Source organism: Physeter macrocephalus, chromosome 14 (genome assembly GCF_002837175.3).
Source record: "Physeter macrocephalus isolate SW-GA chromosome 14, ASM283717v5, whole genome shotgun sequence".
NCBI lineage: Eukaryota > Metazoa > Chordata > Mammalia > Artiodactyla > Physeteridae > Physeter > Physeter macrocephalus.
The window spans coordinates 89922948-89936500 of NC_041227.1; the positions used below are offsets into that span (position 1 = coordinate 89922948).

Below are 13553 nucleotides of genomic sequence, written 5' to 3' on the forward strand. Positions count from 1 at the left end.
TCTCCGTTTCACAGGCTGCAGGTTCATAGTTCCCATTGTTTTTGGTTTCTGCTCCCAGTGGGTAAGGTTGGTTCAGTGGGTTGTGTAGGCTTCCTGGTGGATGGTTTGGCATAGCGTGTCCAGCACTGTGGCTTGCTGGTCGTTGAGTGGAGCTGGGTCTTAGCGTTGAGATGGAGATTTCTGGGAGAGCTTTTGCCGTTTGCTATTATGTGGGGGCTGGAGGTCTCTGGTGGACCAATGTCCTGAACTTGGCTCTCCCACCTCAGAGGCTCAAGCCTGACACCCGGCCAGAGCACCAAGACCCTGTCAGCCACACAGCTCAGAAGAGAAGGGAGAAAAAGAAAGAAAGGAAGGGAGGAAGGGAGGGAGGAAGGAAGGGGAGGGAGGGAGGGAGGAAAGAAGAAAGGAAGGAAGGAAGGATAAAATAAAGTTATTAAAATAGAAAAAATTATTAAAAATAAAAAATAAAAAAGTAATAAAAAGAGAAGGAAAGAGGAGAGCAATCAAACCAAAAAACAAATCCACCAATGATAAAAGTGCTAAAAACTGTACAAAAAACCAAAACAAAACAAATTAAAAAACCCGGACAGTCAGAACCCTAGGACCCTAGGACAAATGGCAAAAGCAAAGCTATACAGACAAAATCACACAAAGAAGCATACATATACACACTCACAAAAAGAGAAAAAGGAAAAAAAAAAGATATATATATAAAATAAAAAAAGGAAGAGGGCAACCAAATCAATAAACAAATCTACCAATGATAATAAGCTCTAAATACTAAACTAAGATTAACATAAAACCAGAAACAAATTAGATGCAGAAAGCAAACCCCAAGTCTACAGTTGCTCCCAAAGTCTACCACCTCAATTTTGGGATGATTTGTTGTCTATTCAGGTATTCCAGGGATGCAGGGTACATCAATTTGATTGTGGAGATTTAATCCGCTGCTCCTGAGGCTGCTGGGAGGGATTTCCCTTTCTCTTCTTTGTTCGCACAGCTCCTGCGGTTCAGCTTTGGATTTGGCCACACCTCTGTGTGTAGGTCACCTGAGGGCGTCTTTTGGGAAGTCTGAGGTCTTCTGCCAGCATTCAGTAGGTGTTCTGTAGGAGTTGTTCCACATGTAGATGTAGTTTTTATGTATTTGTGGGGAGGAAGGTGATCTCCACGTCTTACTTCTCTGCCATCCTGAAGGCACCCCCCACTGATCTCTTTCAGAGTTCTACTTAGACTCTCCAGTTCTCAAATAATTACAAAGCCCTGGTTCAAGATAAAACTACTCTCCTCTAATCACCTGACCTTTCACAGTTGTTGCTTTCTTCTAATTCCCAGCAACTAAGGTCACCTAAATGCTCTTCCCTGGCTCTCAGTCTAATCCTATTCCCAACACCCACTGTCCTTTCTTTGCTCTTTCATTTCCTGATACTCCTAATCATCACTATTCTTCCTCTGGGGAATACCGCACTTGGCTCTTGTGTCCTGGCCTTCAGCTCTCCTGTTGTCAAGTCATTTCTATTACTTTTTGTTTCCTCTCAATTAATGCGGTGGTCCCCAACCTCCTTGGCACCAGGGACTGGTTTCGTGGAAAACAATTTTTCCATGGATCGGGGTGGAGGGGGAGGAGGATGGTTCAGGAGGTAATGCGAGCGATGGGGAGCAGCAGATGAAGCTTCGATCGCTCGCCCGATGCTCACCTCCTGCTGTGAGGTCTGGTTCCTTACAGGCCTCGGCCCAGTACCCGTCCATGGCCCGGAGGTTGGGGACCCCTGAATTAACGGATCATTCTAATTAGTATTATCACATATGCATAAGCATATTTTTATAAGGAGATAAAAGGGGAATATGTATAAAATATATATCTAACGGGAAGAACTCATCCCAGAGAAAGATTTAATCACTCTAAAGTACCTAAAGCAGATTTATACTTGTCACTGGACTAGGTAGTCGAGATTGAAATGGCTCCTTCCATGAAGAATTTAGTTTGGGGGTTGTTGACAAAGTGATTTCTAATGATTTTATTAACAATGGAAGTCCCCTAAAACATTCTCAATTAATTTTATCCTGGGGACCATACTCCAGTGTCAACTCTGAGGCAGAAAAAAGGCGATTATGTCCAAGAGCTTTCCCACATTACACTTATATGTTTTCCAACCAGTAGGGCTCTTCTAATGTTTTCCTACCTTCAAAGAGTTTTCAGCAATAAAAACCTTCTATGGTGCAATATGATGTGGTCTCCATCAGACTTTTCCTACGTTCATTAGGTCTCTGTTACCTATTTTAATAAGTCCTGTTTGTGGACTCTCTTGTGTTCCCCAAGCTCCTTTCCAGTATGAAGTTTCTGATGTTTAAGAAAAGCTGTGCGCCCACTGAAGGCCTTCCCACAGTCGCTACATTCAAAGGGTTTCTCTCCAGTGTGAATTCTCTGGTGACTAACAAGCTGCCAGCATTCAGTAGGTGTTCTGTAGGAGTTGTTCCACATGTAGATGTAGTTTTTATGTATTTGTGGGGAGGAAGGTGATCTCCACGTCTTACTTCTCTGCCATCCTGAAGGCACCCCCCACTGATCTCTTTCAGAGTTCTACTTAGACTCTCCAGTTCTCAAATAATTACAAAGCCCTGGTTCAAGATAAAACTACTCTCCTCTAATCACCTGACCTTTCACAGTTGTTGCTTTCTTCTAATTCCCAGCAACTAAGGTCACCTAAATGCTCTTCCCTGGCTCTCAGTCTAATCCTATTCCCAACACCCACTGTCCTTTCTTTGCTCTTTCATTTCCTGATACTCCTAATCATCACTATTCTTCCTCTGGGGAATACCGCACTTGGCTCTTGTGTCCTGGCCTTCAGCTCTCCTGTTGTCAAGTCATTTCTATTACTTTTTGTTTCCTCTCAATTAATGCGGTGGTCCCCAACCTCCTTGGCACCAGGGACTGGTTTCGTGGAAAACAATTTTTCCATGGATCGGGGTGGAGGGGGAGGAGGATGGTTCAGGAGGTAATGCGAGCGATGGGGAGCAGCAGATGAAGCTTCGATCGCTCGCCCGATGCTCACCTCCTGCTGTGAGGTCTGGTTCCTTACAGGCCTCGGCCCAGTACCCGTCCATGGCCCGGAGGTTGGGGACCCCTGAATTAACGGATCATTCTAATTAGTATTATCACATATGCATAAGCATATTTTTATAAGGAGATAAAAGGGGAATATGTATAAAATATATATCTAACGGGAAGAACTCATCCCAGAGAAAGATTTAATCACTCTAAAGTACCTAAAGCAGATTTATACTTGTCACTGGACTAGGTAGTCGAGATTGAAATGGCTCCTTCCATGAAGAATTTAGTTTGGGGGTTGTTGACAAAGTGATTTCTAATGATTTTATTAACAATGGAAGTCCCCTAAAACATTCTCAATTAATTTTATCCTGGGGACCATACTCCAGTGTCAACTCTGAGGCAGAAAAAAGGCGATTATGTCCAAGAGCTTTCCCACATTACACTTATATGTTTTCCAACCAGTAGGGCTCTTCTAATGTTTTCCTACCTTCAAAGAGTTTTCAGCAATAAAAACCTTCTATGGTGCAATATGATGTGGTCTCCATCAGACTTTTCCTACGTTCATTAGGTCTCTGTTACCTATTTTAATAAGTCCTGTTTGTGGACTCTCTTGTGTTCCCCAAGCTCCTTTCCAGTATGAAGTTTCTGATGTTTAAGAAAAGCTGTGCGCCCACTGAAGGCCTTCCCACAGTCGCTACATTCAAAGGGTTTCTCTCCAGTGTGAATTCTCTGGTGACTAACAAGGTGTGATTTCTGACTGAAGGCCTTCCCACATTCAGGGCATTCATAGGGTTTCTCTCCAGTATGAACACGGTGGTGTTTAATGAGATCTGAGCTGCCCCTGAAAGATTTCCCACATTTATTGCACATATAAGGTTTTTCTCCACTATGAATTCTGTGATGTCTCATAAGGTCTGAGCTCTGATTGAAAGTTTTCCCACATTCTTTACATTCATAGGGTTTCTCTCCTGAATGAGTTACCTGATGTCGGATGAGGTCTGAGCTGCCTCGGAAAGTTCTACCACACTGATTGCACTGATAAGCTTTCACTTCTTGGTGAATTCTCCGCTCTTCTCTAAGCAACTCTTCCTTGCTGAATGTTTTCTCACCTTCCACAAGTTTCTCTCCAGTATGAAGTCTCTGATGTTTGAGAAAAGCCGTGCGCCAGATGAAGGCTTTTCCGCATTCCTTACATTCATAGGGTTTCTCACCACTGTGGATTCTGTGATGCTGGACAAGGAGTGAACGCTGCCGGAAGGCTTTCCCACATTCATTGCACTGATAGGGTTTCTCTCCAGTGTGAATTTTCTGATGTGTAACAAGGTGCGACCTCTGGCTAAAGGCTTTCCCACATTCATTACATTCATAGGGTTTCTCTCCAGTGTGAGTTATCCAATGCCGAATTAGATCTGAACTTCCCCGGAAAGTTTTTCCACACTCAGTACATTCATAAGGTTTTTCTTCCCTGTGAATTCTCTGTTGTTGGATAAGAGCTAAGTCAGAAGTGCAGGCTTTTTCACATTCAAGTTCCTTTACAGTATGTAGTCTCTGATGTTTAAGAAAGGCTGTGCGCCCACTGAAGGATTTCCCACATTTGTGACATTCATGGGGTCTCTCCCCACTGTGGAGTCTCTGGTGTTCTGTGAGGCGTGAACGCTGCCTGAAGGCCTTTTCACAGGTGTTGCACTTGAAGGGTTTCTCTCCAGTATGAATTCTCTGATGTGTGACAAGGTGTGAACTCTGACTGAAAGTTTGTCCACATTCATAACATTCATAGGGTTTCTCTCCAGTGTGAATTCTGTGATGGATAATAAGATCTGAGCTTTGACTGAAGGCCTTCCCGCACTCATTACATACATATGGCTTCCCTCCACTGTGAATTCTCTGGTGCAGGACAAGGTTCGAGCTTCCCTTGAAGGCCTTTCCACACTCTTTACATTCATAGGGATTCTCGTCGTTATGAATTCTCTTATGTCGGATCAGGTTAGAGCTCTGATTGAAGTCTTTTCCACATTCATGACATATATAAGGTTTCTTTCCTGTATGAATTCTCTGATGTATAATAAGATTTGAACTTTGATTAAAGTCTTTTCCACATTCACTACATACATACGGTTTCTTTCCTGTATGAATTCTCTGATGTACAATCAGGTTTGAGCTCCGATTGAAAGTTTTTCCACATTCCTTACATTCATAGGTTTTCTTTATATTACCAGTTTTCTGATGTTCAGTTACTTCTGACTTCTGTTCGAAGCTCTGGCCACAGACTTCATATCTGTGGGATCTTTCTCCTGCAGAAAGTATTTTTTCTCTTTCCATACATCCATGGACTCTCTCTCCTGCAATGGCTTTCTTGGGGATCAGATTCACTTCCCTTATACCTCTCTCTTGGGAAGGGGGATGTACCACTGCATCCTCTAAGGGGCTTACCCAATACCTCAATAACCTGTCCTCAGGATCACCAGTTTCAACTAACCCACATTCCTGGGAGATCTGTCTTTGGAGTCTTTCTGATACAGCCCTTGCTGAATCTTTTTCTTCAGAAATTTCCATCTTTGTCTTCCAATCTTTCATCTTATTTTTGGTCTCAGAATCTGAAATAATAAGCAGACCATTCTATAATTCCTAAAATACAAATTTTCACCTCTTTCCTACACTGGGAAGTCTCAGAGGGAGGAACAAGGAACTTGGAAGAAGACTCTGCCCTGCTGGAGCTGAGATTCAGACGTTTTTCAGAGGGACTGTGGCTACCACAGGAACACACACCCTATTAGTGGAGAAGAAACTTGCCGGGGTGCAGGCTGGAGCTGGTGTGTGTGGGTGGCCTGCAGGGTGGTGGAAGAATTCACTGGAGGTGGGCAGTCTGGAGCTGGAAGTGGCCTGTTTGATGGGGTAGGAACCTGCTGGGCCCTGAGGCCAGGCCAGAATGGGTTCACAGGAAGCAACTCACTAGGGTGATTGCCACCAGGCCTCCCACAAGATGATCTGCTGGCAGCCACACCAATAAATAAAATAAAGTAGCACACCAGCACCAGGAAAAGAAGTTCCTTCCTTTTCCTATGGTCTTGCATTTCCCTCCAGCATCCTCTATTGACAAAATCCGAATCTTGTACCAGCTGGAAAAGGAGAAATCGTCCAGATCCAGTAACTTAAGCAAAGCAAAGAAGGGTAGATTTGGAATTGAGATATGATAAATTAATAACTGATCCACTAACCATTCCTCCCAATATATCATGACAGTTAAACAAATATGAAACTATGCCTCAGAATAAAAATGCTTGGCTGCCATTTTAATAGAAATCAATTCTCCCTTTCTCAGACCTGGCATTTTTCTTTCTGGTATTCTGGTGGAACTGCCTCCTTTGTATGGCAATTTTATATCCTCCTGCAGCTGGAAGACAGATGAGTTTATTGCTTTTGAGTGTTCATATCATCAATCCCTGACCTTGCCCAGTCACAAAAACACATTTCTGAGCTCCTTGAGAGAGCCATTTCACCTTGGCCCGGGGGATTGGAACTCTCTAGTCAGTAATCTTTTTGCGATGAATAAGAGGCAACACAGCATAGAAGTTAAGAGTGTGGATTCTTAACTGACTGTCGGGCAAAATGCCTGGGTTTGAATCCTATCTCCATCACTTACTGACTGTGTGATGTTAGGCAAGTTGCTGCAGCTCTCTGTGCTTGTTTCCTCATCTCTAAAATGGAGATAATAATAGTATTTACCTCATAGAGTTGTTATGAGAATTAAATATATGTAAAACATTTAGAACCATGCTTGGCATATAGAAAGCACTATGTAAGTGTCAGCTGCTGTTACTATTACTACTATTATCATTAATCATTACCCTTTATGCCCAAGAATTATCATTAAGTAATGTGTCCCTAGCACAAACCTCCATATCTAGGCTGGATTTTATTTATTTAACATTCAAATAAAATACTGGAAAGAATTGGCTTTGTCATAATTTTCCCTTAAAGTGATTTTTTGGGGGTTTGTTTGATATATAGTGTTCAAAATTTAGAAACAGTTTAAAAGATGGAAAAGGTATTTCTCAAAACCCACTGAAAACAGTTAAAAGAATGACAAATGAGGTAAACTCCATCTTCAAAAAAAGGGTCATATACAGATGTCTCCCAAAGTCTCATATCCTGAAAGGCATGGTCAGTGATCTTCTAATTAGAGTGAAGAGATCTAGAGCCATGGCGGGGAGGCGGGTGACAGAAGCAGCGACTGTCCCATAGAGATTTAGTCTGACATATCAGAGTGGCAGGGGAAGATGCTAAAGAAGAAACAGTGCTGGCAGATTATTTAGGTTGTCTTCCACCTGGTACCTGGCTGAGGAACACTGGCAGCCGTGGAGCAAGATGAAGAAAGGAGATGAGTGTGACTGTTAGACTGTGCTACGCAAGTCCAGTGATCTACAGGGCTTTTTCTGTGCCATGTTGATCTCCTGGAAACCAAAAGCTGAAGGGAGATAATGCCTGTAGATTTGATAAGAAGGTGTTTGTGGCAGCAGATCTGTACGAAGGCTTTGAGGTGCCCTTGCTCAATTCCCTCTGCCTCTTCCCTCTTTCATAGAGAACCTGCTTCATGCAGTGGCAGCAGATCTGTATGAAGGCTTTGAGGTGCCCTTGCTCAATTCCCTCTGCCTCTTCCCTCTTTCATAGAGAACCTGCTTCATGCACTGTTGAGTAGTAATCATTCAGGTAACTTTGTGGGATGTGTGCTTGAAAAGAGGTGGTTGTTGCTTTAGGAAAGAAAGCAACATGAGTAACAGAGGGATTAGGAGCATACACCCAAGAGGAACAGCAAAGGAATTAATAGGATGCATTCAGCAGAGCTCTCCACTATCTCAAAGAAATTATAGACAAAACCACTGTTTAAATGAAAACTCAAAGAAGACATATAAGAGCTCAAAATAGATTGTAGATTATAAAAGAATAAAAAGAAGTGAGAAGTAATCTGGCAGAGCTGAAGGAAAAAAGTGGAAGGGAAAACTAAATGCATTACATAGATGAAACTCATCAAAGAAAAAAGAAAAATAACCACTACAGGGACATGATGAGGCCTGGAGAGATAACAAAGAATGCAGTGGATATAAATATGATTATAGAGAAAACAAGTTGCTACAGAAAGATATTCAAATATATATATAATTAGTGTTCCTAAAGAAGAGAAAAGAACGAACAGAAGGAAAAAAATAACATTCAAACATAACAGAAGGAAATGTGGCTGAAATAAAGACTTGAATCTATTGGAAGGATACAGTGTAGTCCATAGAAAGTTGATACACAACAGTCCACACCAAGGCATAGCCTGGTGAAGTAACTAAATTTCAGGAATAAATGAACAAATGAAGATCTGAGGCAGAGGAGCAAGTAATGGGCAAGAGGGAATTTCAGGCTGAGTTTATACTCCTCCATGTTACACTCATGCCAGAGTATAGTAACGCCTGTAAAGTTCTGAAGAGACACAAAGTGTGACTTGATCATTTTTTACCTGGCAAACTGTTCCCTCATATTAAAACAGGCAAATGTTCTCAACTAGGTAAATACTCAGGGAGTATGACAGGCAGCCCTTTTTGAAAAGAACTGCTGGGCAATGAGATATAGCCAATGAAGAAATGAGTGAAAATAAACATTCAGGACCTCAGAGAACATTGTAAAACAATGGATGAGGAGTGTTGAATCAATTTAAATATGGAACTGACATTAAACAGTTGGAAATTATTTTTGTAGAATAGAGGAGGAGAGGTAGTGGGAGTTAAGTATAAATTGTGCTAATTTGCCTGTCTGTCATGACAGGGATCAACAGATAGCATCTCAAGTAGAAATACATAATTTTAAAAGAAGATCCAAACCTTAATATGTTTCATGATCAGTTTTTCCCCATAATTTTAGAGGAATAATCTTTCAAAATTACAGAGAAACAGACTTCCCTGCTGGTCCCGTGGTTAAGACTCTGAGCAGTGGTTAAGACTCTGCGCGTCCACTGCAGTGGGTGCGGGTTTGATCCCTGGTCGGGGAACTAAGATCCCGCATGCCACACATAGTGCAGCCAAAAATAAAATAAAATTACAGAGAAACACTTTTTTTTTTTTGGCTGCGCCTCGTGGCATGCAGGATCCTAATTCCCCGACCAGGGATCGAACCTGTGCCCCCTGCAACCCGCACCCCATCCATTGGAAGTGCAGAGTCAACCACTGGACTGCCAGGGGAGTTCCCACTTTTTCCATTTTTGATCATAAAAATACTACATGCTCATTATAGGAAAAATCAAGAGTAGAGAAGAGCACAGAGAAGAAACTAAAGATAACCAATGTTTTGTTGTATATTCTCCCAGTCTTATTTCAGGGCATAAATTTTTTTCTGATACAAAAATGGGATCACAGTATACATGCCCTTATTGTCCTCTTTGCCCTACTTGTGATACTGGAGCTGGACCCTGGAAACAGTTCCCTTTTGTTGGCTGGCTTTGTCAATAGAGGGTGCTGGAGGAACACTTTAAGCCACACAAAGAGAAAGGGGTTTCTCTTGGTACTTTTGAGCTGTTTTGTCTTTTGGTGGGGCCCCCAAATCAACATAAGGGAGGCTTGATGGGGTAGACCAACCAGCTCTGGCCTACTCAACCCTCCAGTGAGTTTTTCCACTACCCAGCAGGCCTTTCCTATGGATTACCTCTAGCCTGCCTGCACCCTTCAGTGAATTTCTCTGTCATTTGGCAGGCCATGCCGACAGACATGCCCTCTGACAAATTTCTTTACACCAGCAGGCTGTGTTTCTTTGGCAACCACAACCCATCCAAAAAAGTCTGAATCCCTGCTTTGGGGTTAGGGGGAGCCCTCTTCTAAATTTGTGGTTCCTTCCTTATTTACTCCTCCTTAGTCCTAGAGGTAAGACGGCTTCCTGCGTTATCTATTTCTATACTCCTTAGTGTTTTCTTTAGATCCTTTTAGTAGTTAGCTACCTTTACCGGTTAAATATGCTTTATAGTAAATGTCCCTTGTTTAAACTACTGGTATAGTTTTTGTCTCCTGACTGGATCCTGACCGATACAGGTACATATTATCATTTCATTTTAGATCTAGAACAAAGTGAAGATGATACAAGAAGAATAGGAAGGGGACTAAGAAAGAGGAAACAAAAATTTGTTTAGAAATAGTGCTAAAAGGACTCCTCTCTGTAAGAATCATTAGGGTCAATCTTCACCACAGGCATAGGTATGGCAAAGTACCCAGTCCTTAGTCCCACACAGCATTCCCTGCAGAGATGAATGGCATTCTCTGCTCAACATTTTCATCCAATTCCACAGGTGAAAGGATTAGGGAGTAATTTAAAGAACTCTTCGCCTCAGAGGATGTCTGGAGAAGGGTACAGTATCTGAAACACAGGTTTGATCAGTGATGAGTCCTCCTCTACAATCCAATCCAGCTGAACCCAGAGCTTCTGGGAAAAGGGCACTGTTATTTCATATCATTCACTGATGTGTTCACCTAACTTACATTAACTAAGCACCCACCATATTCCAGACACTGTACTAGGTACTGGCAATACAAAGGTGAACATCCCTGCCCTCAGGGAACTTACAGTTCAATGAAGGGAGATATATGTGTAAATGGACAAGAAGATAGTGTGGCCAGTGCTGGAATAAGGTGAGCACTGTTCAGTATGGGAGAACCTGAATCAATGAAACATGGTAACTGCAAGTGGGGGAAGAAAGGAGTCAAGAATGACTTTCAGTTTTCTGGCTTAGGCAATGGGTGGGATATGGTGCTGTTTATGAAGACAGGGGTCAGAGAAGGAAGAGTAGGTTTGGAGGGTGGGAGAGTAGGTCCAAAGATCTGAAGATGAGTTGAGTTTTTCATCATCTCTTGGTTTCTAACAGGAACCAAGCTCAGGGAAAGGCAAGGAGTTGTCAACTCCACAGATTAGGCTAGACGCCCTTCAACAAAGAGCAGAAGCATCTTATCTTGTCTCCAAGAGTAAAAGCCATTGGGAATCTTTAATCCTCCAATTCCACTGAGCTCTTTAAAACCTTTTCTTGTTTTTTGCTTTTCAACCGAAACTCAGAGAGTTCGGGGTGTATAGAGTCTAAGTTAGAGGACAGAGCCCCTACTCGGTGAGACCAGCTCTGTCTCTTCCTCTAGTATCTCTGCCATGCAGGGATTCCACTGAGTGTGGACCTGAGGCCCGGCATCCTGTTGCGATTCATTCACAGCCATATCCTGCAACATCTTGAATTCCTGAAACAGAAGTTCCTGTTCTGCTACTACCCAATAAGGAGTTGGCAGCAGATACTCCACAGCTTCCCCTTCCCTTTTAAATCTCTACTACTTGCTGCATTCCCTTGGTCTCAGTAGATAATCTTGCCCCTCGCTTTAAAAATATGTGAGACCATGTGGTAAAAATCACCTCACGTTACTCTCTCTTTTCAATGACTCCTCATCTTTACTGTATTTTGTCTCTTCCATTCTCTAGTATTTATTGCTCTTTAACTGAGCCCCTATGATGGGCCAAGCACCATGCTAGGTGGTTAGAATACAATAATGAGGACAGAGTCCCTGCCCTTGACTAGCGTGTGGTGTCAATTAAATGTGTTAAATACACAATAAGGGTAAGTGTGGGTGCCGTGGGACCTCATGAGAAGAGCACAACCTGAGCGGGGTGGGATGGGTGAGGAAACTTCCTGAAGGAAGCAGCTTCTAAGGTGAGGCCTGAAAGACAATTTGAGATAACTAGACTAAAAGAAGACGGAAGGGCTTTTCAGATTGAAGCTGAAGCATGTACAAAGGCCAGGAGGTGAGAAGAAGCTACGATGTGTTCATGGATGCACCATATGACTGAAGCCCAGAATACAGACAGTAAACCATGAAGCTGGGGAAGTGGCGGTCAAACCACGGAGGGCCGTGTATCTCAGGCTAAGAAGCTTGGACTTTCTCCTGAAGGCAGTGGGGAACCCCGGAAGGGGTTAAAGCAGGAGAATGACATAATTAGATTTATCTTTTTAAAAGACTGCTCTGACAGCTTTATGGAGAACAGACTAGAGGGTGCAAGGCTGAAAGCTGGGATATTGCTTAGGAAACTACGGCAGAATCTATGATGGAGACAGTGAGAGCCTCATCACTGACAGTGAGTTACTGGGACTGGAGACATTTTAAAGTATATTAAAGCAGCAAAAACAGGGAGAATCGGTGCTGTCCTGAATGGAAGGTGTGAGGGAAAAGAGAAGGCATTAAGGATGACACCCAAGTTTCTAGCTCGGACAACTGCCTAAGCTGGGTAGTGGGACTGAAAGAGTGGTGGTGAGGGGGAGGAGGTGGTGAATTCCACTTCAGACACGTTATATTTGACGTACCTGTGCGGCATCCAGGAGAAAACTTCTGAGAAGCCAATGAATCAGTGGGTCAGGAACCCAGGAGGAAAATCTAGAATGGACACACAGATTTTGGAATCATCAGCGTATAAGTAGTATCTAAAGCAGAAAAGTGACACTGGCGATTACAGCTCGGAGGCAGCTTAGAGTTCTGAACACAACAGGGCTTTGGAAGCAAGCAGAACCAAATTAGAATCCCAGCTTCTTAATCTCCCCCAACTATCATTTCTGCAAATGTAAAGCAGAAATACCACTTACTCCAAAGTGTTATTGTACACATTTTAAAAAACCCACCCCGGGAATTCCCTGGTGGTCCAGTGGTTAGCACTCGGCACTTCCACTGCCGTGGCCTGGGCTGGGGAACTAAGATCCGCAAGCCACGCGGCACGGCAAAAACAAACAACAACAACAAAAAACAACCCCCCCGCAAAACAAACCCACGCCAATGTATATAAAGCCACACACCCCTACAGTGTAAGCCTCCCAAGAGTGTAAGCTCTGTGGGGATGGGGGTCTTTGTTCTGTGCAGTGTTGGAACAGTACCTGGACCATAGTGGGTGCTCAATTAAAAATCATAGAATAGGGGCTTTCCTGGTGGCACATTGGTTAAGAATCCGCCTGCCAGTGCAGGGGACATGGGTTCGAGTCCTGGTCCGGGAAGATCCCACATGCCGCGGAGCAACTAAGCCCGTGCGCCGCAACTACTGAGCCCGCGAGCCACAACTACTGAAGCCTGCATGCCTAGAGCCCGTGCTCCGCAACAAGAGAAGCCACCGCAATGAGAAGCCCGCACACCGCAACAGAGAGTAGCCCCTGCTCACCGCAACTAGAGAAAGCCTGCGCGTAGCAACAAAGACCCAACTCAGCCATAAGTAAATAAATAAATAAATTTATTTTTAAAAAAATCATTGAATAAATGAATAGTAGGTTAACTCTCTTCCCTCTTTCGCTTGACTAATCCCTGAAATTCTTTTCTCCCTTGGCTTCCATAATGCATGATACTCCACCCACTCTACTTTTTTTTTTATTGTCTTTACCCTTTCAGCTTTTCCTTCCTTCTAGTCCTCTCCTTTTATATTCAGTATCTCAATGACCATATCTGGCTTCAGTGATCACCTTTGTCCAGAATGA

At 43.1% G+C, this 13553-nt stretch overlaps 1 protein-coding gene across 1 annotated transcript; it reads right to left on the bottom strand.

Annotated features, from left to right (window-relative positions):
• Positions 1 to 109: 109 nt before the first annotated feature.
• ZNF594 (zinc finger protein 594) lies at positions 110 to 11283 on the bottom strand. Its single transcript, XM_028498939.2, has 4 exons — positions 11166 to 11283; positions 4031 to 5643; positions 866 to 1103; positions 110 to 303 (listed from the first exon to the last, which is right to left on the bottom strand). Exons 1-3 carry the CDS (start codon positions 11281 to 11283, stop codon positions 1092 to 1094), a joined length of 1743 nt encoding a protein of 580 aa, XP_028354740.2. The 3' UTR covers positions 110 to 303; positions 866 to 1091.
• Positions 11284 to 13553: the final 2270 nt, after the last annotated feature.